The sequence below is a fragment of the Miniopterus natalensis genome, chromosome 17, assembly GCF_054644295.1.
Source record: "Miniopterus natalensis isolate mMinNat1 chromosome 17, mMinNat1.hap1, whole genome shotgun sequence".
In the NCBI taxonomy this organism is placed as follows: domain Eukaryota; kingdom Metazoa; phylum Chordata; class Mammalia; order Chiroptera; family Miniopteridae; genus Miniopterus; species Miniopterus natalensis.
Window position 1 is genome coordinate 3,191,126 of NC_142097.1, and position 25,622 is coordinate 3,216,747.

General features: G+C 40.9%; 1 protein-coding gene across 18 annotated transcripts in view; it reads right to left on the bottom strand.

The window, feature by feature from the left end:
* NCOR1 (nuclear receptor corepressor 1) overlaps nucleotides 1–25,622 on the bottom strand; it is a 196,025-nt gene that overhangs the window by 12,399 nt on the left and 158,004 nt on the right. For 14 of the 18 annotated variants that reach the window (XM_087825811.1, XM_087825825.1, XM_087825822.1 and 11 more), the window contains 13 exons: nucleotides 24,371–24,454; nucleotides 23,652–23,908; nucleotides 22,083–22,443; nucleotides 18,849–19,076; nucleotides 16,167–16,376; nucleotides 15,543–15,692; nucleotides 15,080–15,193; nucleotides 12,255–12,420; nucleotides 11,547–12,040; nucleotides 8,934–9,062; nucleotides 8,409–8,560; nucleotides 8,024–8,247; nucleotides 549–689 (listed from right to left, as the gene is read on the bottom strand). In XM_087825811.1, coding sequence (XP_087681937.1) covers nucleotides 549–689; nucleotides 8,024–8,247; nucleotides 8,409–8,560; nucleotides 8,934–9,062; nucleotides 11,547–12,040; nucleotides 12,255–12,420; nucleotides 15,080–15,193; nucleotides 15,543–15,692; nucleotides 16,167–16,376; nucleotides 18,849–19,076; nucleotides 22,083–22,443; nucleotides 23,652–23,908; nucleotides 24,371–24,454 — 2,710 coding nt within the window. The remainder of the gene's footprint in view (nucleotides 1–548; nucleotides 690–8,023; nucleotides 8,248–8,408; nucleotides 8,561–8,933; nucleotides 9,063–11,546; nucleotides 12,041–12,254; nucleotides 12,421–15,079; nucleotides 15,194–15,542; nucleotides 15,693–16,166; nucleotides 16,377–18,848; nucleotides 19,077–22,082; nucleotides 22,444–23,651; nucleotides 23,909–24,370; nucleotides 24,455–25,622) is intronic. The other 4 variants (XM_087825823.1, XM_087825813.1, XM_087825827.1 and 1 more) reach the window with 2 other exon arrangements.

A 25,622-nucleotide genomic window follows, 5' to 3' on the forward strand; every position in this document is an offset into this window, starting at 1 on the left:
ACAGAGTTAAGTACACATCTTACAACACACTGAAGATGCACTAGTGGCCTGCACTGAGATGACCTGGGTTTAACCCGGGCTCTCCTCTTACCTAATGTGACCGTGGGCGGGCCACATTTTCACCTCTAAGAGCATAGGGGAGGGTGTTCCACACCAAGAGACAGCATGAGTGGACTAAAAGCAATTCAGGGAACAGGTAGCTCGGTATGGACAAGAATGAAGTGCACTGGTGAAGTGGCAGGAAATGAGGTGCCTGGTCATAAAGGAACCCAAGTGCCATGCTAATGACTTAGTGCTTAACTGAATTTTAGACAAATCACTCTGGCGGAAGTGGACTGGAGAGGGGCCAAATCAAAGACATCTAATTCAAATGGGAATTCTCGTAAGTCACAGGGTTGGGTTACAGTTAGAAGTAGGTAAGAAGAAATAATGTAAAGCCGTTTGGCACAGGTGCTCATTGTTAACGTCCCTTCCACATACAGTCCCTTGGTACCTGGTAAGCACTCAAATGGTGGTTAACACCCCCCAACCAGTGGGGCACTCCTCACCTCTGCTCCGCAGGCTCTGCTCCTCGCTGAGATAGTAGCAGCACGCTGTCCTGTTTCTCATGCACAACTGGAACCTGGGGTGGGGAGATGGGTTCGTAGGGCTCTGAAGAGACATGACTCCTCTCTGGGGATTTTCCAGGCCTAATATTGTAACATATAAAGTATTAGATTGTGCTCCTAGGGCTCACCTACAGCTTACCCTAAACAGAAACTGGTTAACTCATTACTTCATTCAGCATAAAAGGAACAAAAGTTGCCAGTTTATATCAGAAAAGAAGTTTCCTCAGGTATTCACTACATACGTGGTTATCAAAAAGTCTTTTACTGCTGTTCACCCACGCCTGCCGGCCGGGTTTGGGAGTCGTATCACCAACAGCACAAGGGACAGACAGCAGCCGAGGCTCTGTGGGAGGTCACTCTGCTTCAGCATCAGACCCCACCCGTCCCACCTAGGCCAGCTCCTCATGGGTTTACTGCTGATTTTGTCATGACTTTCCATTAAATTAAAAGATAAATGACTTGAGCACTACACTGAAACCTAAGGAGTTTGTCTAGTAAGTCAAGATAGGCCCCAGCTATACCATTTTAGGGCTGAGCAGTCCTCTGCAATTAATGTTCCTCCTTTGGATACCATGTTGGTAGGGATAATGTCAGATCAACACACTGTTTAGACCAAAAAAAGGCTTTGGCTTAGTGGCTATTCATATTAAGAGATACCTGTGACTTTTAACATCTGCTTTTATTACTATTATAGTTAAGTATATATATTTATATATATAAAAATATATATAACATATATATTGGGATTTCCTCTCCCAATCAGCCCTACCCAATTCTTAGAGGTGGCAGTTTTTGACCACTTTTCTTTTAGTTCTTTGGTTGTTACCTCTAAAACTAAATAATCTTATACCTTACTTGACTTATTAAACTTGAAACAGTATCAGCTGCCTTCCATGAAACATGAAGAACTTGACTACCTTTTCCATGTTGTTGCCCATTTTATTTTAAACTGTAAAACCAAGTATTTGATTAATGAGAGAAATACAACAATCTTCATTCAAATGCACAGCTGTGGTGATGTAGAAATTTTCCTTTCATAAATGCCATCAACTGCTCAAAATATGCTACATAATACTTTGCATCAGGAATGAACCATGATTCTGCTACAAATAAGCTTTCAGCTTTCCTTTGATAACTGAATTTCTTTTCTTTCTGGTTTAAAGAGAATAGACCTGTTTTCATTTTATCTTTAACATCACCCAGCTTCTTGACATGATTGTGTCTGAGATATGCTTCAGAATAATATAGTTTGAGGATGGGCAAGTGGGGATAAAAATAAAAAACTGGTCCTATACTGATGATTACTGAAGCTGGGCAGTGAATACATACAAGCATATTATATTATTCTCTCTATTTTTGTATGTTTGAAAATACCACAATAAAGTTTTTTGGTTTTTTTTTTTTTAAATGAAGACCATTCAGCTTCTTAAATTATTCTTACTTCTTTATGTTCTTTGCTAACCTGAGGGTTTGGCAGGCTGGAGAGCACCTCTGCTACAAACTGCTGTTTCTCATGCTCTGAATTATGCTTCCACTGCTCTGGTTCATCAGTCCCCTGTGTATCTTCCAGATATTTGCCAATATCTTTGACCTGCTAATATCCCAGTCTTGTTCTCAGCATTTTTATGAATTTTATGAATGTTCATGCTACTTTACTATAATTTAAGATGTGCCAATGCTTAGTCTACCTACCACCTTGAACCAAAAACCTGCCTCCATTTTAAAAACACCCAAGTGCAGAACATTATCCCAAGATGTGGCTGCTGCCTGACCTGAAAGCTGGACTGGAGCCCGAAGGGGGAAATGGCTTCCTGAAAACCCCCCTTTAGAGACTGTCTGATTGTAATCGATATTCATTCCTACATAAACCAGTACCCTTCCCCTGCCTCCTACTATGTGCTGGTTCCTGGAACAGGCCAGGGCCCTGACCTGGTCAAGCATGTAAAGTGACGTCCCGGACCTGGATGCAGTCATGCACTAGTACCTGTGACTGTTCCCCTTGGCCCCTCTACCCTATGCAATTCTCGGCAGGCTTCCACTTCATCTTGCAGCTGCCTATGTCTGTAAGTATCCCCTAAACTGCGGTGGCGAGGTTTTCTTCGGGCTGTCCCGTCCCTGCCCTTCGCTGTGGAGGTAGAGTCTCAGTCCCAGGACCCTTCCCTGAGTCTGCGTGTACTAATAATTGGTGAGCCAATCAGGAGACCAAAGTGGGCCTTGGGAAAGGAATCTGCAGGGGAAATCCCAGGTTGACCATCTACTTCTGTGTGGTCTACCACGGAGTACATGGCACCCTGAAAATGCTGGCTGGTCTCATGCATTTGTTTGAAAAACTAGGCATTCCACACTACAGCAAGGAAGTGCATGGTCAGTGCTGTAGGCTGGCCCCTTGTTGACCACCCACACCCAGCTAGAGGCAGAACCAGGGTTATGAAATGGGAGGCAGATCTAAAGTAAGCTGAGCAGTCCTGAGAGCACATCCGAAGTTGTGGGAATGACTGAGAACTTGGACAGAGGGAAATAAAGGGTGGGAATAAAGGCAGCAGAGAAGCAGCCTGTGAGGATAACCCAAAAGTAACTGTGGCATGATCTGGATGCCACAGACACTTCGAAAGGAAAGGGTGTCAGCCTAATGTTGTACTAGTGGGATACGGAAAGTTTTAAAACCAGAACAGTTCCCCCTAATGCCCTTGGCTCTCCCAGTGGATACAGGAAAAGGTTCAGGGGAGCCCTCTGGGATTTCATCCTACTCTGGTTGGGTGCCGCCTCCACCCCCCGTATAGGATGAGGGCCAAGATGTCCTCAGGTGAAGGTCATAGGGGCAGTCAGAGGCCTCATGTGGAACTCACTATCCACTGGTCCTCCAGAAATAAACAGAGGGTAACAGCTCTGGCTGACACACTGAATGTACCAAAATATGGTAATTTTCAGAAACTGTGTGGCTCCCTCAGTGGTATAGATAGCTACGGAGGCCAGACTGTAACGGTCAGAAAGTCCCCCATGCTCTGCAAAGTAGGTGCTCCCACCTCCAGAAGTATTGAGGTCTTCATCTCCCCAATCCCCAAAACATACTGGGAATTAATATCTTAATCTTGCAAAGCCAGGCTTTACAAACTTCTATGAGGGAACTGCGCCTTCAAGTACAAGTAATCAAATCAGTGCTAAGAGGCAATGTCAACTGGGAGCCAGATAGTTTACCACCACTGCAGAATCACTGGGAGGGCTTTGTGTGCCTTGTGCACGGTGCCTTTAACAGCCCAATGTGGCCAGTAAAAAGCCTGATGGCTCTTGAAGAATGGACAGTAGGTTATAGAGAGCTAAATAAGGTCATGTCCCCTATTCAAGTGGCTGAGCCTAATATTGCCACTATGTTAGATAATTTGGCTAGTCACAGAAACCTGGCCAATGTCTTTTTTAGCATACCTCTGGCTTTTAGGTCCCAAGATCAATTTGCCTTTCCTGGGAGGGTTAAAAATAGACTTTTCCAGAGCTTCCTCAAGGCTATCTACATAGCCCTACCATATGCCATGGAATGGTGACCACAGTTTGTCACTGTTTTCTTTCCCAACCTCAGTGAAATGGGCCCATCACACTGATGACATTAATGTTAATCTGTGAAGATTTGCCTCTGCTGCAAAAAACGCTGTGGGCTTTACTGGACCACCTGAAACAGAGATGATGGGCAGTGAATCCACAGAAAATTCAAGGTCCATGCACCATAATAAAGTTACTGGGAGTTGTATGGTCGAGTAAGATCCACACTGTCCCTGAGGCCAGCAGAGATCAAGTACAAACCTACCACACACCAAAAAATGTGAGAGATACAGGCTTTTGTAGGGATTCTGGGGTACCAGTGAACATTCATACTCCATTTAGTGCAATGCCTTGGCCCAGACTTCTGCTCTGCATAAACGAACGACTACCTACAGCAGAGTCAGCTGTCCAATGGCCCTGTCTTTAGAATGCAACCACTACTAGGCCCACTGAATATACAGACCCTCCAAATGCCCCATGTTGGCCCCTGCAACCTGTAAAACAGGAACAGGGGAAGTCTCAGCTAGAGCCTAAATAGGAACAGGAACAAACCACAGTAGCCAAGTGGGCTAGGGTAAGAGCTGCCTGGTTAGTAATCACACATGAACCCTGGCTGCTAATCCTATGCACTGACAGTTGAGCTGTTTTAAAAGGACTGAATCTATGGCTTGGACAATGGAAAAAGGAGGGGTTGATGATTATGAACAAACCTTTATAGGGGCAAGAGATGTGGAAAAACATTTGGGCTCACCTACAAGAGCCTGAGACAGATCTCACTGTCTTCCATGTCCCTGCTCATAGGGTATCCACACCCCCAGGTAACCAGGAAGCAGATGTCTTGGCAAAAATATATGCTTAGCAACTGACCTGTCAGTTGACATGGCAGGCCTGGTACACCAAAGGAATGGGTACTGTAGTGCTTGAATAGTATGGCACATATTTAAGGAGGCAGGGCTGCCTTTAAAATAGTTGTCTAGCCCTGGCCAGTGTGGCTCAGTGGTTAGAGTGTCAGCCTGCACACCTAAGGATCACGGGTTTGATTCCCCGTCAAGGACACGTACCTGGGTTGCAGGTTCACTCCCTGCTGGGCGTATGCAGGAGGCAACCAGTCGATGTCTCTCTCTCTCTCACAATGATGTTTCTCTTTTTCTCCCACCTCCCTCCCACTCTCTCTGAAAAGCAATGGAAAAAATACCCTCAGGTGAGAATTAACAACAACAAAAGAATACAGTGATCTGGTTGATGCAGTTGTGTCCTACCCTGTCTGTTCCAACAACACCCTGGACAACAACCACGAGAATCTGAGGCCATCCAACGAAGCCCCCAATGGGTAAGGGACTGGCAAATTGACTACACAGGCCCTCTCCCCTTGAGGCTCTGGTGTGTGTCCACACTGGCTCTGGTTTAACTCAGGCTTTCCCATGTGAGTGGGCTAATCAAGCTGCCACTGTAAAGGGATTAGAAAAGTTAAATACCATGTATGGGTACCCCCATGGAATAGATAGTGATCAGGGGTCACCTTTCAACGGGCATGATGTATAGGAATGGGCACAAGAACACAGTATTAAATGTAAATTCTACCTCCCATAAAATCCACAGGCAGCCAGGCAAGTGAAATGAAAAAGACGATGTCCTTAAACAACAGATAATGTAAGTAATTGGTAAACCTACTTTGGCTGGGTGGACAAAGATAAGGACCTTCTCGGGCATTAACACATTTAAATGACCAACCTGTGGGGCCTGTTGCCCCATATGCCAGATTAGGAACTCAGACTGAGACACCCAATACAGTACAGCTGTGAAAAACAAAGGACACGCCCTGGCTGGTTTTGCTCAGTGGTTAGAGCATCAGACCTCAGACTGAAGGGTCCTGGGTTCGATTCTGGCCAAGGGCACGTACCTGGGTTGCAGGCTCGATCCCTGGCTCTGGTCGGCACACGTTTGGGAGGCAAACAGTTGATGTGTGTGTGTGCCTGTCTGTCTGTCCGTGTCCCCCCCCCCCCTTGCTTCCACTCTCTCTGAAAAGAAATGGAAAAAATATCCTCGGGTGAGGATTAAAAACAAAACAAACCAAACACAGGCAGCAATAGTCTGGATGCTTGCACTGGATCAGCAGCTATGACACTGAGCCCCACTGTCCCAGGGAAAGGGACCGTTCACTGGAATCTGCAATGGGATGTCCCACTGAAGTGAACTGGTTACTTCATGCCCATTGGTGGGGAAAAACCCCTCAATCTCTGGTGGGGTCCTGTTATTCTAATGCAATCAGAACCCATGGAAACACATGATACATGGACTGAGACATGCACCATTAAAACGGGAGAAAGCAGGGGTCCTGGTCTGGCACATTCCCCCTCCTATTCACCTCTTTACACCAGAGAACACCTCCCCATGCCAGAGAGCACCACCTCCCCTGGCCAATATGTAGAGTTTACATAGCCTGGCCAGGTTCCCAGGGCTGCGGCCACATTAACATCTAAGATCAAGATCATGCTACAAGTATAATGCTCAAAGAAGATGACCTCCCAATTCAAATCCCTACCAAATAGTTGTCTTTCTGATCTTACACTTCTGCTATTCGTGTGGCAACAAGTAATGGGGGGGCATTGGTGACCATTTTGTTTTTAATACCAGACGAGTCTGCCAATATTTCTTCTTTACTAGTACCTATATAAAAAACCAAGTGAACACTTTAAGTGACCTACTCCCAAGCCTAGGAGACCTATTAACACACTGGTTTGGATCTTGAGGGCATGGTGGAAAAAATTGTTACTGATATTTCTTTTGTCTTTTTTCCTGTATGTGCCTATACTGTTGCTATGGGCTATGTCTCCAATGCATCCAATTGGCAACCAAGCAAGCTACCTCCATGCTAACGAAGCCCCTGGCTGACCACTCAGGGTACATCACGGAGGAGGGGAGCATGTGAGATTATAAGAGGCAGTTGCAAACAGTGGAGTGTGGAGAGACTATTCTAAGGAATGACCTGCTGCCTGACCTGTGAGCTGGACCCAAGACAGAGGGGGAAATGCTTCCCTCAAACCTCCAATGGAAACTGTCTGCTCATAATCAATGTTTGTTCTGACATAAACCAGTGCCCCTCCTTTGCCTCCTACAACACGCTGGGTCCTGGAACAGGACATTGTCCTGACCTGGTCAAGCATGCAATGTCCCACAGGACTCATGTGACTAATCCCCCCCTTCATCCTATGTAATTCTCAGGGACCTGCCAAGCAGTACAAGAATCCATTTCACCTTGCAGATGCCCAACACATGCTTTGTAAGTTTCCCTTAATAAACTACTAATTACCAGACTGGAGTGGTCAGCAACTTTCTTCAGTCTTTTCCTGTCCTCTGCTTACAGAGGTAGATTTTCAGTGACAGGACCTTTCTCTTGGTCTGCATGTACTAACAACATTGGGCAGGAAGATATGCTCTTTACCAGCTGGCCCTGTCATATCAAATGTGTTCTCTCTCATGGTGCCTCTATCGGCCTCACTTTCAGTATTCAATGCCAGCTTCCTAAACATATGTTGCAGCTAACCCAATAGAAATCAGAGAGAGGAAAATACTTTTATGGTTCTGAAGGGTCACTTGAGTGTCCCTACACTACTACCAAACTACACATTCTTCATAACTGCCTTTGCAAACCCACAAATAGAATGTAGCAATCAACTTTTGAATACGCATTAAAAAGATACAGTGTCAGTTGCCCACACAGTGGACATTCCAAGAATAAATGAGGAAAACTCTCACTTACACTTTCCAAGAAATGAAGGTAAATATAAACTTCAGGGATAAGAAATGAATTCCCTATCTTGTAGATATACTAAAATAGTTTTACTGTTGGGAAATTTCCATATGGTTTGAAATAAAGACCATACCTTCCCCTGGATTTGTCTGCAAGATTTTCTGGAGAGAGCCTTGAACTTGGTCTTTGATGGTGGACAGACTGAGAATGGGCTTCTGGGCTGTAATGATTTGATGTTTTAGTCCTCACAGGTGTAGACACCAAAGCAGATGGTGAATTTTGGAATGTTGAAGCAGAAGGCTGCTGGGGAGGCTGTGAGGAAACTTGATTTCTAGCAAAATCTTGTGTGATAATTTGCTGTGAATGAGAAAAATATTAATTAAACCCATTGAGTACTTGCAAAAAAATGTAGCATGAAAGAACCTAGACATCTTTACTGTGATTCTATGTGAAATGTGCCTTCTGTATATTTAAAAAAAAAAAAAAAGTTTTTAAGTTAATAAGAATAAAAAACTTACACAGATGTGATCAGCAAGTGTGATCAGTCGGTGGGTCCTGGGCACTTGCCCCTCAGCCTGTGAAGCAGGGGGTAGCTGCTGTTGTGGAGATGGTGATTCCTGCTGTGGTCGGTAGTGATGTAATGGTCCTTCGTACTGTCTGGTGGCTTCAGCTGATAGAGGAAAAATAAATGTCTTACTCCTTATCAAAGATTAAACACAACTCAGAACACATAAAGGGATGTAGAACATATCTCTAAACAGAATTCGTATCAAGTTTTAAAGAAAAATATTTACTGAATAAGGAAATTAGAGGACTAATATAAAATAAAAATTGAAATCATGAGTAAAACAAAATAACTATTTTCTATGTCATTAATATATCAGCAAATGATAGCTTACAAACAGTTTTTCATTAATGCAGATTACGCTAAAGCAAAACTAATAGAACAAGTTATTTCTTACCATGCTCTGGACAGATTAATTAGAAGCAAATGATAAATGCAAATATGAAAACATGTAAACTGGTGGCTAAAAAAGACATACTTTCTGCTTGATTTGCCTTAACAACCTCTGGTTGATAGGCCTGTAGTTTCTCCTGAGGCGGTGCAGGTGAATTGGCAGGACTTATCACCTCAATAGCATCGCTAGGTGTTTCATACCGGTGAGAAGATACTTTAAGAAAAGAAAAAAATCTTATTTTAAAACTAATCCTATGAAAATTTTCAAAAGTCCAAGTTCTTCAAACCTATTTGTATTTTTTAATTCTCAGAAATGTTCCATGGCACCCAGGTTAATGATAAAAAATAATGAGCTCAATGGACGACAGGTGCTTCCTCAGTGTTCCTAATCTTGGTAGGAATTTTGGGCTCTAAGACCTTTAGGTGAGGGAGAATAAAGAACAGATTTGTGACATTCTCCTGGGAGCTGGAAAAGAAAATCACCAGGAAACAAACACTCATCAGAACAAATTTAACAAATGAAAGAGTAGATCTCAACAGTTCATTGTTTCCAATAACTTCAATTCTGTGGGACGGTCAGCTCTTAGAAAAATTTTGAGGCTACAAAGCTGCTTCATTACCATGATGATTTTAAAGTTATAGATTAAGTAACATGATATGATTATTTTATCAAATCACTGTAGTACTGTTAACAGAAATTACTCCAAACAATTTTTTAGCACCATGTCACATTGTGAAGATGAACAGAAATGGTAGGGAAAGTCTGAAGGGAAGCAAATTCCCACATCCAAGGGCTCCTCTGAGATGTGGTTCCTAAGGAAACTGGGGGTCTATGCAGTAGGGGTCCAGACAGCTTTTCAAGTCCTGCCATGGCCTCAGAACTCAGAATGGGGGAGAGGCAGATGTGACCTTCTACTCAGGACCTTCTGACTTTAGAGTGCTCTCTGCATCTGCATGCTGTACCAAGGAATCTGAGAAAACTATCAGAGGCCCAAAGGCTGTATGACCCTGGCTTGATCAGCAAGTGTGTTCAGTCAATGGGTTGTGCACACAGGTACAGAGGATGGGAATGAACTCTACTACCAGGCCACCTCCTGTTCTTCTAGTACTCAAATGCACAGTCCTTTCCTCCAACCCTTCCCAGGCCATGGAAGTTATAGTTACCTAAGTTCTAGTATGCTCAGGAGGACAGAAACTTGATAATTGGGATGAAAATTATCTTTGGAGAACTAAAATAAATCACTATATTCAAAGTAATTCATACTACTTTGCGACTTTCGTATCCACTGGTACATATCACAGTGCTCATGTGCCCAACATCCTAACCCTACTTACCACATCGACTAGAGAGGCAATAGAAAATCTGACGCTAAGCTGTGCTCACACTGCTCATAAAGTCTTAGGGTAAGGTGAAGGCTCTGTGCTTCACCTTAAGGGGGAGTGAGGCTCTGAAGAGAAAAACTAAAAATCACAGTGAATAACTATAAACAGCTTGTGGGCTTCAGAAAGTAATTTACCTAATGATAAAAAACAAAAACAAAACAAAGCAAAAAAAAGACCACACTCAGAAACATAAACACCCAGAAAAGAAGCCAGGCTTTCTATTTTCAGACTTTCTGAAAGTTAAACTCCTGGAGCGAGGTTTGGTTTGTGATGCAAACTGAAAAGAAGTTACCATGATTAGAGAACTGTGCACTACAGCATTCAATAAGCCACAGGCTGGGTCACCACGTACGCTGTTGATGTCCCTCCAAAGGGCCTACTCATATAACTACAGTTCTTCCTCAGCTAGCAATTTCGGCATGCATAATATCTATTTTGTGGATTTTCATAATCCCAGGCTAATGGAAGTCTTTTGTCTACACAACAACTACCAACCTACCCCCATCTCTCCAAAAACCTCAGAATGGGGGAGATATTTACCCAAACTAATCATAATCAGGCATAGAGGTAAAAATAATCACACACTGCATGCTGGTGCACCAGAAATCATTTTTTTTTTTTCTTCATTATCTCCAACTCTACTCAATTTCATTAATGAAAATAACAGGGAGATGGCTATATATGGTTAAATTACTTCAAATATTAACAGATGTTAGTGTGAATACCTGCTTGTTCCTTCAGGAATTCTATACAGAATTTAGGCAATAGTTAAAAATAAATTTAAAGTAACTTTTCCAGCATTTTACTGTAGATTTGTGAATTCTTACAGACCTACAGGGTAGACATCAAAGTGACTGGACATCATCAAAATTCAATTTGCAGCCTACCAATGATCCACAATAAGGTGGTTTTCCTTTTAACGGGCTTTGGGGTATCGGCCTAAATACTGAACCATATCCCAGAAAACACTGCTTGAGAAATTAGGCCTCAGTAGCACAGAACTGAATGATACATCTATCACCTTTCAGATGCCTGAAAATGTCAGTAAGCTCTGCCCTCTACCTATCTACTTTCCAATTTTAATAAAGAGCACAATTTTCTCATGCAAAATAACTTGAAAGGTATACGTAAGAGATGCTGATATTTAAATAATCATAAAAACAGCAGAAGAGACATTGTTGCACTACTAACCCACAAAACCTTTCTATTACATTTACTATCAAGATTAGGATTTTCATGTTGCTCTGCTTTGCCTAAAGAATAAAGGAATCTTTACTCAGATAGCACATTGCGAAACTCAGGTTGAGATACATACAGCTACTAGAAGAGTCTGAACTTTGGGAGCCACGTTCCCTTGCATCCTTGTCCGAGGCAATTTGCCGGGTGATGATCACGTCTATGAAGTTAGCTGCAGTAATGGTAGTCTTCCCTCGGGTCCTTAGCTCTTCCTCATATCTGGATTTTGGAGGAGGCCCTTTATCTTTCCCAGCCTCAGAATAAACTACTGAAGAATGAGGCTGGGGCTTGCCACTTGGAAAGGCTGAGGAAGTGTACAGACACTGAACAGGTCTCTTCTCCACCTCCAGGGTTTTCTGCTCTAGCTGCTGCTGTTCACTAACTGCTGCTGACCTGCTTCTCAAATTTTCTTCTAACCTGGCAGCTTCATGCTTACTCTCTTTTGTTTTGGAAACATCCATCTGGGGGGCAGAAGCTGCAGCATCCACAAGAGCAGCCAGGGCATCTGCAGCAGTGTTGTAACGGGAGGCTGGCAGGCCTTGGCTTATTGAAGGGCCCCCAGCAGGCAGTGGCCTGTAAATAAAACCAAATCACAACTGTAAAGGGGAGACTCTGTACTGGGGGTGTGTGTGTGTGTGTGAAAGGACAAACTGCAACAACAACAAATGTTTAGTGGGTAGTAAATCGTTACTAAAATTACTGCAATGACAAACTAAAAAGTGTGTATGCAAGAAACTGGTGGTTTTTTTTGTTTTGTTTTTGGTCAAAATGTATACAACAGACTTACATGATTCGTAGCTGAGCACTTGGATCCAAAGGTGTAATTACACTGGTTCCATTGGTTCCCTGAAAAACACTGGGTCTTTGCTGCAACATAGTCTCCTGAGCTCTCACTGAAGGGGATGGGGAGCGAACATATCCATGGCTGCCAGGCCGGCTGGGCTGTTCTGAGCCTGCAGGGGACAAAAAAAATCCCCAGTCATAAGGAAGAAGTGACAGACAGCAACAGCTAGGGATAGTTAATTTCATAATTCCTAAATAGGTAAAAGGAAAATGAGATCAAAAAATTGATCTCCCACTTTCTGGACTTTGTAGAAATATGTTCTGTAAGAGTTTATTAATGAAGGTGTAAGAAAACCACACTAGTAACTTGAAACAAAAACATCAGCTACCATTTACTGTCACTGCCATTTGTGACAAGTTTCTATCTTGATTCCAGAGAAAAGCAAAAATAACACTAATAATTAAGTACTAATACAAATCAGGTAAGTTCATCTTTCAGCTTCCTCAAACTCTGATGTTTATCATTTCCAAAATTAAACTTGGTACAACTTTCTAAGAATCATAATGAAAATAACATACTGCTGCTACCCCAGGCTTTGCGGCTGCTTCATTCACCTAGTTCTTCCTGCTCCACTCCTTTACTGCCCTCCACAGGTACCTGTTTCTCTCAGCAAAACCTCTGCCTTTTTTTTTTTTTAAATCATCATCCAAGGATATGTTTTTACTATTCTTTTTAAGAGAGAGGAAGGGAGAGAGAAAGAGAGACACATCAGTTGGTTGCCTTCCTGTAAGTGCCCTGACCTGGGATCAAACCCGCAACCTTTTGGATTATGGAATGAAGTTCCAACCAAGCCACCGGACAGAGCAGCAAGCCCTCTTTTGACATGAAATCATTTACAGTGTCATTCCCTAATGTGCAACTCCACAAACTACACTTCTTCAATATTTGAGACTTTTTTTTGTTCACTTAACCTTAGCTGTCCCATCATAAAGCCACAACTTGAACCTGGTCAATACTACTTTACTCAGGAGATCTCAAATTCCCTCTCTAATCACTTTCTTTTCTACCTCTTCTCATCTTACACCCTCACTCAGACTAACCTGCTCTTTGCCTTTGTAAGACCTAGCAGTTTTAGCGTACACCCCTATGCTCACAGCAGGTAGGGCGGCCTTTTCGGCAACTTTATCCCTTCTGACCATATGTGAGCTTATATAATTGTTTCTATAGGGTATATTCCTAGGAGTGGAATTGCTATTTAAGTTTTTATATCTCTGAAAAGGCTCTTCCCATCTGCACTGCCACTGACAATGTATGAGAATCGGCGTTTCTTCAGACACTCCAACACAGAGCATTTTGTAACTTGTTAAATGTGATGAAGAAAAATGGTATTTTATTGTGTTAAATCTGCATGTTATTCATCAGTGGGACCACAGATATTTTTAAAATGTAGTTCCTACTGGAGTTATATATCACTTGTACTTGGCTTTCTATAATAAAATCAACTTCCATGGTTGTGACAATCAACATATAATCAATTGTATACAGCTACCTACAATTCACTAAATGTTTCCTATTGTTAGACACGTAGTGATTTTTTTATTACATGTAGACAACAGGTTACATCTAAATTTAGGCCTTACTGTCACTGAATTGTTTAAGGCAAATCCTCAGCAATAAGAGTACTAGGTCAAATATGATGGCGAGCTTTCAGCCTCCTCTATAGTGCCATCACTTTGATCTCAAAGGGCTTGGCTCCTATGACCTCATAAATGTGACAACCTCTTTGCACTGCACCCTTTGGTTCTGCACCAACCTCGCTGGCCACATCACTGGCTCCTTTTGCCTCCACCTATAAAATCCCACCCAGTAACATCTAAGGGTTGACCTGTTCCTCTCTATATAGGCTTGCCCCTCAGGAATCTCAGTCAAGCCAGCGTTAACTCTTGCAGATGACTCCTAAGTCACAATCTCCAAGTTTTGTCTTTTCTCCTAAGTGCCAGATCTATATATCTGACAATATGAACATAGTGAATGATTTGATTTCACTGACGAAAACAAGTATACCATGGATAAGAACAACTGTTGCAAAGACAGATTAAGTGCGCCCAAAACAAAAATTACTGTCTTTGCTTTCATGAACCCTGGTCTATCTTAAGTCCTGTTTCCCACCTCCTCCTCACTCCCCATATCTGGTTATTGTCCTTTTGATTCACCTTAATCATAATCTTCCTAGCAGTTCCTTTTTGGCCACTCCCAGTGTAGCTTAGGCCATAATTAAACACACAGGAACTACTGATGTAGTCTGTCTTCCTGCCACCAGCCATGCCACCTTTAGGGTTGGGATCCATCTCATGTCACTTTTGTGTAAATGTCCCTTTGATCACATCACCTACCTACTGCACCAACTGGAAGCAGCACTTCACTTATAATTCAAAATGTCACACAACCTTCTAACCATTCTTCCTTTACATTACAGCTCAATGACACATATGTCTTCCTATCTATGAGCCTTTCGCTTGGGCTACTTTCAGCTCCAGTAAGCTCCGCAGCCAGTATCTTCAGGGCCAACTGTAGTCAACTAAGGGCCAAATCAAAATGATACCTTCACCGTGAAAACTTCATTTTCCTGTTTAAAATTTATCTCTGCACCATTTCAACTTCTATAGCACTTATAACCTGTACACTTCCTTAAGGAATGTAATTACTTTCTCTCTTATAATTCTTGTTTGTAAGATCACTCTGGCATCTCCCACAACATCAGACGCAATGCCCCACCATAGTAGTTTACCAAGGAGTGTATGTGGAATGAAGGGAAGCATCCCACTTACTTGGCCGAAGGTAAAGGTCTGAGGAAGCTGCAGCAATCCGTTCCCGCTCCTTCTCCCGCTCCCTTTCACGTTCTCTTTCAGCACTTGCAGCTGCTGCAAGGTGTGTTGAGTGTCCTGTAAAACACATAAACCTGCAACTTATAGACAAAAATATTAACCTATCAGGTACATCAAACAACTTCAAAATTCTTAAATAACTAAAAAATTTTCAAAAAGTTTCATATTTAAGATGTAGGAAGTTCACTGTATTAGTCTTAGAAGACAAAGGGAGCCTAACACAAGCTTTTAGGATATTTCTAGAGCACCTAGTGACAGATGGCAATAGGAACTATTACTAAATATTAAATGAAAAACGCAGACCGCCTAAGGGAAGAAAGTGCCCAAAACACCTCCAAAGGCTATGCTGTTAACCCTTGAGCATGCTGGTCATATCAGAGAGGTATGTGACTGTGTGGACTCTTACCTGGAGACATAGAAGCAGAGTTGTATGGCCTGGGAGGGAAAGTAATCTGTGTACCAGGAATATAAGTGATTCTGTCCATGGGAGGAGTACTTGTTCCCCCTGGATGAGGCACTAAAATTGCTGGAGGCATATTGGTCAGATCAATGATTCCTGCTCAAAAGAGAAATATAATAAAATTATATTAACTTTAAGTATTATTCTAAAGATACAGAACTACACATGGCTTTTTAAAATCTCTATAACCCAATGACATTTTGTATACAGCACAAATAAAAATGTTTAAGATTATCATCACTTTGTAAGACCTTCTTTAAATCTAGAGAAGGATATGAAATACTCTGCCCCATACCAGTAACCTAAAAGCATGGACTTAAGAGAGACAGAAAACTGGTAAAACAATGATTTCAACATCTAGCACAATGACTTGGTTTAGTTATTTCAGTGTTCACTAAAACACCGTCTCAGTCCATCACTTTGTATGCTTCAAGGGCTAGAGGCTACAGAGAAAAGCATTTGCCTCTTTCCTTTCTTTGCATCATTCATTCAACAAATATCTGCTGAGTACCTAGGACCCCTGGGTACACACAGTAAGTCCTATGAAATATGAACTGCAAAGACACAGACCCCTTGTTGTTGGGTACGGGAGACCCAGCTGCTGCTCTCTTGGGGAGAGTCCTCTGGCCACATCTGGACGTAAGTTCACTTGCATCTGCTGTGAGGTAATGTAATCATTTAGGATTGTCTGTCTTGTGTTCTCCATTGCATAAAGCTGATACTGACTTGGGTAACCTGGAGTTGGTGAAAGCTGTCTCTGAAACAGGTAAGCAGCAGCTGCTAATTGAGAGAACAAGAGAAAAGCATTTCGTTTAGCCTAGGTAAAATTCCTCTGCTAAACATCACCCACAAAAAGAGTAAGGAAAAAACAATCTGTTGAGCTAATGTGCACATGACTCTTTGATTTAGCATCGGGGAGGGTGCTATAGAGATTAAAGTGGATTCATTTTAGACCTTGATATATCAGAAATATTAATATACACATTCTTTTTTTAATACTTTTTAAAATATATCTTTATTGATTTCAGAGAGAGGAAGGGAGAAGGAGAGAGAGAGATAGAAACATCAATGATGAGAGAGTTACTGATCGGCTGCCTCCTGCAAGCCCCCCGAATGGGGAACGAGCCCGCCACCCAGGCATGTGCCCTGACTGAGAATGGAATTGCGATCTCCTGGATCCTAGGTCGATGCTCAATGGCTGAGCCACTCCTGTCCAGGCAATATACACATTCTGATGTCAGATGTAATAGAAAAGGGAAAGGAGAAACTAGACAAAATATGAGTAGTAGCCTTTTTACCAGTAGAACAGAAGCTAAAAGAATTCTCAAGTAGTTTCAATCTTTGCCATGTAACTTTATTATATTTTCACCTAAAGTCTCCAAGACCTATTTGAAAATAAAATTATTTTTGAAGTACTGATTATTCAGTAAGACCAAAATGGAAATATATGTGAAAACACTTTGTGACAAATGGGAACTTTACTTCTCTGGGGGTGAAAATGATTAGTCTATAACCATTTAATTAGTCCATGTGTTCAGAGGAGACATTAGCAAACTTTTCCTATAAAGGGCCAGATGGCAAAAATTTTAGGCTTTGTGAACCATATGGTCTCTACCATTGGAGCCACAGACATAAACAAATGCACATAGCTATGTGCTAATAAAACTTTATTTACACAAACAGGCAGTATCAGAATTTTGCCCCCAGGCCGTAGTTTGACAACCCTAGGCAAGAGTTTGACACAAGACATTACGAAGGGATAGGTGTAGTAAAAAGAAAACGTCTCTATCCTCAAAACATTTATAATTCAGCAAAAGCTCAAAAATGACAAGCAAATCAAACTGCTATAAAATAAAGGACTGTAATACACACTGAATGAAAGTATAAATATTCGATTTTGTCTGATAACTTGAGTAAACTATTTTACATATACATGTTCTACCTAAAATGATGTACGACAAGTTTTCTGGAACATTTGCTTCCCATTGATCCAGAACCCCACAGGCAGGGACATCTGTCAGCTTACTCCTATGGGAACTTCTGCCTCAGTTCAGGATAGTCCCTAAAGGACTGGGTGTGGACTCGTCTGAAATGTTCTCAATTAACAATTTGATGGCAGTTCCTAATATAGCTTTCAGATAAAATATTTTCTACACATACTCTTAGAAATCTTGGCATACTGGTAATGAAAACTGCTTCCCTAAAGACCAAAGTGAAACACAAACGTTCCGTGTCCCAATTTCAACTTGAAGGATCTAACATGCAAACAGAAGAGGTATGAGCAGAAAAAAACATTTGAGTCTGAGCAGGCAAGAGGAGCAGGGACTGGGACCTTGGAGGGCAGGGTGGAGCCCGCACAACAGGTGGGTCAGGACAGACAGCACAGCAGACTCTCCACTGACAACCTGCTGACTATGCTGATGGGACTCCTTTCCCTTTGCAGAGCAGCTGCCCTGCCCTTTTCCCTTTACGGCGCAGCATCACTGTGTCCAGTGTGGACTGATCTCTAGAAAACCCAGACACTTCCATACCTACCAGAATTATATTTACCCACAGTCAGTGGCGTCTATTCAAAAGTTCCTTCTAGCTACACTTGCTACTGTAATTACATAACTTAATGATATATAAACTTATGAGAGAAAAATGAAGAGTGATTTCTCTGGAAGTTAAGATGAATGCTTTGGAAAGATTCAATACAGAAGTTGAATCAAGTATGGCCTAGGGAATTTTAAAAGACAAGGGAGAAAATCTAGAAGGATTCTGTATTTAGATTGATTTGAAGTGTCTCTAAATTTTAGCTTCACTTAAAAAACCAAACCTGGAAATGTAAGTATTGTTTACATAAGATAATGGTGCGGTTTAATCAGTGCACCTAGGCCTTAGATCAAAACACTGATAAATCAATGCCTATGTTATAAATTAAAATGTTTAAGCTATATCTGTGCCATTCAAAAATAATTATTCACATATAGTAAGCCACTTTTTCAATCAGCTTAAGCAAATGCCATGAGATAAGAGAGCTTTTCATATACCTATTCCTTTTAGTTCTTTAAGGGGTACTGGTAATATTTTGCTGCCTGACTTAGATGCTAGTAGCATGGGGGTGGTACAGTTTATGAAAATTCACTGAGCTGTACACTAATGATATTGCGCAACTTTGTGCATACTGTACTTTAATAAACAGAAAGTTTAAAAAGTTAACACAGATATATCATTTCTTTGCCATAAATTAGCACTGTACACTGTGCCTACCGGGATCCAGGGCTCTGTGAAACGGCATGGCTGGATCCAAGTGTGTGGGAAGATGGCTCCGATAAACCTCTCCTGTGGTGCTGCCCCGATGATGGGGATCGAAAGGACTGTGGCTCACTACGGGGTCCACCCCAGGTACTGGAGACTTCGCTGGTATGCTTTCCCTCTGGGTAGGGGTCAGTGTTGATTTTCTTTCATGGTTGATAGATTTGCTAGAAGAAATTGTAACTGGAAAAAAGAGCCAACACCACAAATTCTTAAGAAAACTTGCTGAGTATGATATTTACCATTTCTCAACCAAATACAGACTACAGTCATATAACATTTTGATCTTCCCTGTCCACTAAACATTTAACATTCAATCTTGCGATATATGCAAATGTAAAGAACTAGTAGATTTTGAGGTTTGCAGATTACCACCTTCTGGATGATAGCACCAGCATTTTATAACCTAATGTTAAGATTAAGTTCAGTATTCTTCTTTAAATCCCATTATAAATAATTTTGTTTTCTGTATGACTTTAACATTCTCAATTCTTTTGATCTCACATGTATCAAATCTCAGCTTCCTCTCTCTTTATTAACTAGCCTCCTTGCTGACCATCATTGCTAAGTGATACAGTAGTCCCCATTCCCCCCCTTTTTTTGTATTCTGAGGTTTCATTTACCCATGATCAACTGTGGTCCAAAATATTAGATGGAAAATTACAGAAATAAACAATTCATAAGTTTTAAATTGTGTTGTGTTCTGCGCAGTGTGATTGCAACCTTGTGCCCTCCCACTCCACCTCCACACAGTGCATGCACTACAGGAATGCTACCTGCCCACTAGTCACTTAGTAGCCCTTTGGGTTATCTGTCCAAATCCCGCAGTGCTTGTGTTCAAGTCACACCTATTTTACTTAATAATGGCCCCAAAGCACAATAGTAGTGATGCTGGCAATTCAGATATGCCAAAGAGAAGCTGTAAAGTGCTTCCTTTAAGTGAAAAGGTTATGTATAGGGAAAAATCTACTCTACCAAGGTTCAGAACTATCCTTGATTTCAGGCGTCCACTAGGGGTTTGGAACATATCCCTGCAGATAAGTGGGAACTGTACTCTTTTTCCTTGCTCTGTACTTCCACAAAGACTTTCTCATTACCTCACCAACCTCCATCTCTTCCCTACTCCAGCCTCTTCTTTTATAAGTGTTATTCAGAAAGGTTAGATGATCCCACCAATGCCTAGTATATGCAAACACTTATTGGTCAATATCCTCACTTGCTTTAATAACTGTAGCAAAACACTGCAATATATGATTTATAAGAAATATATATGTGGTCCTCATACACAGTTCCTAACTCACAGCTTCCCAAACCCTTGGAATTTCTTAAGTGTTAGAGGGTGAAGGCATCTTTTGTTATGTTAATGTAAGTGACTTCTAGAAAGCACCTAGGAGAGGGAGATGACAGGAGAACCAATCACAAGATTAGAGGGTTAGAACTTTCAGTCCCACTCCCTGACCTTCAGGGAGGCTGGAGCTGAATTCAGTTGTCAATGCCAGTGATTTAATCAATCGTGCCTACATAATAAAACGTTCATAAAAAACCAAAAGGACTGCCTTCAGAAAGCTTCCTGGTTGGTGGGCAATGGAGGTGCTGCAAGAGTGGCATGGAAGCTCCACGCCTCTTACCACAACCTTGTCCTATGCATCTCTTCTATCTGGTGGCCTAATAACTAAAACGTTTCTCTGACTTCTGTGAGTCATTCTAGAAATTAACTGAACCCAAGGAGGGAGCCGTGGGAACCTCTGATTTACTGCCAGTAGGTCAAAAGTACAGGTAACAATCTGAACTTGCAACTGGCATCCTGCGTTGGAGGGTATCCTTGGAACCTCTAATCTGTAGCCAGTTGGTCAGGAGCAGAAGTGGGGAGGGAGAAAGGAGGGAATGGGTCTTGTAGGCTGAACTTTAACCTGTGGAATCTGATGCTATCTCTGGGGAGATAGTGTTGGAACTGAGTTGTATTCTTGGATACCCTGTTGATGTCTGAGAATTGCTTGTTGGTGTGGGGAAACACCCCCTCCCCATCCACATACACCATGTTGAAAACTGGGTCTCAGAACATCCAAAATAAACACACAGAAAATAAAATTTACAATTTTAGCCATTTTAAAGGGGACAATTTAGTGGCATTAATACACTCACAACACTATGCAACCATTGTCACAACCTAATTATTAATACTTTGATAATATCAACTTGACTATGATCAAAGAAATCTGGTCACAACCAAGAAACACACTCTGGTTAATCACACCCCTTCCAAGCCTCAACTTGCTCACATATCAAGTGCATTTTCCTTCTGCAGGGCAATTCTTCGTCGATACTAGAGCCAAAAGGTTTTGGATTCACCACCCTACTCATAAGCAGGCACTTCCCTCTTCTCCTCCCTCCATGCTACTACTACCCCTCTCCCAATGCCTAAAACACATTTCTCCTTTACAACTCTCGCAGTGTCCAGCTCAGGACCTGGAACATGAGCCCTCAATTAATATGTACTTCAATAAAATTTAAAATAAGTAGATACACTTTTAAGAAGGTCTCAGATTGTGTCAGGAACCACCTGACAAAAATCAATGCCTCTCTTACCTTACTGATGTACCCACCAGTAACAACAACAATAGTTCACATTTACTGAGTCCTTCAAACACACCTGGCACTCTTCTTTTAAAGTTCTTTAAACTTACTACCTCATTTTATCTTTACAACAATCCAGTGAGGTAGGTCTTAATACTACATTACCATTTTTAAGGATGAGGAAACACAGGCACAGAAAAATTAAGTAACTTGTCTAAGCTCATGCAGTAAGAAGAACTTTAGTTCAAGCCTAAACAGTCTTGCTTCACAGCCTAAACTTCCACCTGCCACGTCAGATTGCTGCTGAAGAAACGACTGTCAAAACTGACTTCCAGAGAACCTTACAGGCTTAGCTGGGGGGAAAAACCACCACTCTAAGACTATACTTATTCTAGAGCATTTCTGGGCTCCATCATACACTGCACTTGATTAAAATATTGGATATTTTACCCACAATGATGCCTACTTTAAATCTGGTAGCCCTCCATAACACTAGCGTCAAGCATAACCTATAGATCCTGTGACAATGTAAAGCTAACAATTTGACATTTGCTACTTGCCAGATGTGAAAAAGCGCAATAAAAATGATCAGAGAAGGACACAACAATAACATACCATCAGAAGTTCTATTCATCATGGGTGAGCCTCTGGACATGGTGTTCTGATAACTCACAGGCGTCCGCCGTGCACTGGTGTCGTCATAAATCCCAGGACTCAGCTGTGCTTTGGGAGCTTCATGAAGTGTTGACCTAAGAACTGAGGGGCCAGAGCTTACCACTGATGTATGCCGGGAACGCACTTGCTCGCCTGCTTTCACATCCTCGTATTTTCCCCGTTCTATCACTTTTATGTTCTCTGACACAACTTCCAGTGGAGGCATTCCACGGGCCAGTTTGCTAGCTCCCGTGATTAAGGATTTGACATTGTGTTTGATGGCAGATTGACCTGAGTTGCTGTCAAACTTTATTGGTGTACCCTAAAGGGAAAGAAACAAACATGACAGATGGCCCAAAGCACCTGAATATGTTCCCATCTAAGGTCTATGTTTGGCTCATGGAAATTATAGTTTGCTGTAGTAATCGGGTGTTTTTTCCTATTACAGTTTACATTCAATATTATTTTGTATTAGTTTCAGGTGTACAGCATAGTGGTTAGACAATCATATACTTCACAGAGTGGTCCCCTGATATTTCAAGTACTGACCTGGTACCGTACATAATTACTGTAATATAATTGACTATATTCCATAAGCTGTGCTTTACATTCCTATGACTATTTTGTAACTTCCAAACTGTACTTCTTAATCCCTTCACCTTTTTCACCCAGTGCCCCAACTCCTCTTCCCAGCTAGTAACCCTCAGTTTGTTCTCTGTATCTATAAGTTTGTTTGTTTAGTTTGTTCATTTATTTTGTTTTTTTAAATTCCACATGTAAGTGAAATCATATGGTATTTTTCTGATTTATTTCAGTTAGCATAATACCCTCTAGGTCCATTCAATTTGCTGTTGCAAATTTTAAGATTTCATCTTTTTTTAATGGCTGAGTAATATTCCACTGTATATACATACAACATTTGTTTTTAAATCCTCACCTGAGGATATATTTTATTGATTTTTAGAGAGAGAGGAAAAGAGAGAAAGAAAAACCTTGATGCAAGAAACATCATTTGGTTGCCTCCTGTACCTGTCCCGACCGGGGACTGAACCCAAAACCTAGGTATGTGCCCTGACTGGGAATCAAATCAGCAACCTTTCGGGATACAGGAACGATATTCCAAGCAACCGAGCCACCTGGCCAGGGCTGTACCACAACTTTTTTATCCACTCGTCTACTGATGGGCACTTAGGTTGCTTCCATCTGGGCTACTGTAAATAATACTTCAATGAACATAGGGGTGCACATATTCTTTCAAATTTTGTTTTGGATGTAGTAATCTATTGCCTGTATGCATGTCTCAATCACAAGCCCACGGATCTGAGTTGTGTACTTTCCCACATTATACATCCACATTATGAATACAATAAAAACTAATGATAAAGTATACATAAAACTTTCACATTTATTTCTAAGAGATCTGACCTCAGAAGGACTACTTATAATTATTAAGTTGCACTTTTAAAAATGTCTAATAAATATCACAGTCTAAAGTGGAATGACTGACAAAAAGAACCACAATCCAGTTACCTGGGAGATGGAACCCTCAATTATCGGCCTTGTGCTCTGGACCACTTCTGGAGTTTTCCGGCTTTCCTGAGTTAAAATATCTTGTCGTGGAATCTCGTGAATGGAACGCCCCATTTCTTTGATGGTGGTAATGCCATCATATGGTTTTCCTTTACTAATGGCACCTTCAAATGCTCGTATAGGAGGACTCTCCCTTTTAATCTGTTTGGGATATTTAAGGCCATCTTCAAAGCTTTCAGTTGTTGCTCTGGGTGTGCCTTCAAATAAGAATTCAAGAAACATACTTATTAAAATAATGCCCATGCTGTATAAAAATGCCACTGAACTGTAAACTTAATTGTTAAAATGGTAAATTTTGTTACATATTTTACCACAATTTAAAAATATTAATGCCTTGTCATCTTGCAGTTTCTAATCAATTTTCTGTTTATATCTTTAAATAAATATTCATCAGTCATTTTTTTAGGCTTGTTCAAATTTCCATACATCATCACAATCACAGAATGGTTCTTACATAACAAAGATGCCTTTACATTAAAAAATTAGGCAACTGTCATCTTCGAATAAAGGATGTAGCTCAGAAACAGAAGATTTGTCATTAAGACCTAAATAATATTTCAAAGGGGAAAATATCTTGAAAAGTAGGTTTCACACACTGCAAATTAATGTCAAACTACTCTGCCAGTGAAGCAGTCATGACAAACAAGCAAAACGTTTACCCTGCATTATGGAACCAGATAGCACAGTCCTTTCTTTGATGTCAGAATGAGGGCTCCCTCTGGGCAATGCTCGGCATATCAGCCCTTCAAAACAAGAAAGCAATTCAAGTATTAAAAAAAAAAAGTGTATGTCAATCCATGTATACTTTATATTGTCCTTAGAGTATGTATTTTTGATAAAAGCTCTATGGAGAAAGGGGTGCCATTTTAAACTGTGTATGGTGCCAGCTGGGTACTAGACTTATCTGGGAGAAAACTGTAAAATATATAAATGTCTAAGCACTTTGCTGTACACCTGAAACTAATATAATGAATTGACAACTGTAATTGAAACTAAAGGGGGGGTATTTTAAATCTGTGAGCTATTAAGCATGTCATGTAATGAAAGTTAGAAGTACCACACATGACATCACCTATTCCTTTTTAAATGTTTTCCTAAATAGAAAATGGACACAAAAGATATCTATTATAGGTCAAAAAGGAAACAAAGGCACTTTCAAAGCTAAATCTAAAATCCCAATGCTTCTTTATCAAGGTCAGAGAAAATACAAAAGGACTGAAAATCATTGTTTAGCTCTGAAATACATCTGTGAGAAAAAGAAATGAAAAATAGATACCTTGAAAATAGACAAAACATTAAATGAAACATGAAAATCAAAATTAAAGAGTTAAAAATAAGCTCATAAGAAGTTTCACACTATACATGTACGGGGTGGGGCAAAAGTAGGTTTACAGTTGTTCATATGGCAATAATACAATAATTAATAAAAAATAATACAAGAATAAACTCTATATTTCACGTTCTCACAACTTTTGTCTTACCCTGAATGGCTGATAAATTGAGGAGGACTTACCCTGTTTTTAGTATTTCATCTAGATTAAAATTAAACAGTTAAGAGTTCAAGAAAGTGAGTCATTAAGAAAACAAAACTATAATTTACTGAATGTATATCATGATCAACACAGGTTGGACACCTGTCTCTAACTCTCACATAATGGTAGGTGCAATTCCCTAATTTACAGAAGAGGAAACAGGTTCAGAGAAATTCACTAAGAAAGGGGGAAGCTCGGATTCAATACATGTCTTTGCTCTATCCACTACACCATTTTATCTGCCTCACAACACAAAGTTCTCATAATGAATTTTACATTTTTAAACTCATTTATCTCAAACAGAAAAAGGTCTACAAATTATATAAGCATTCTAATAGTTACCTACAATGTGACCAATTATGTTTAATTTTTACTTCCC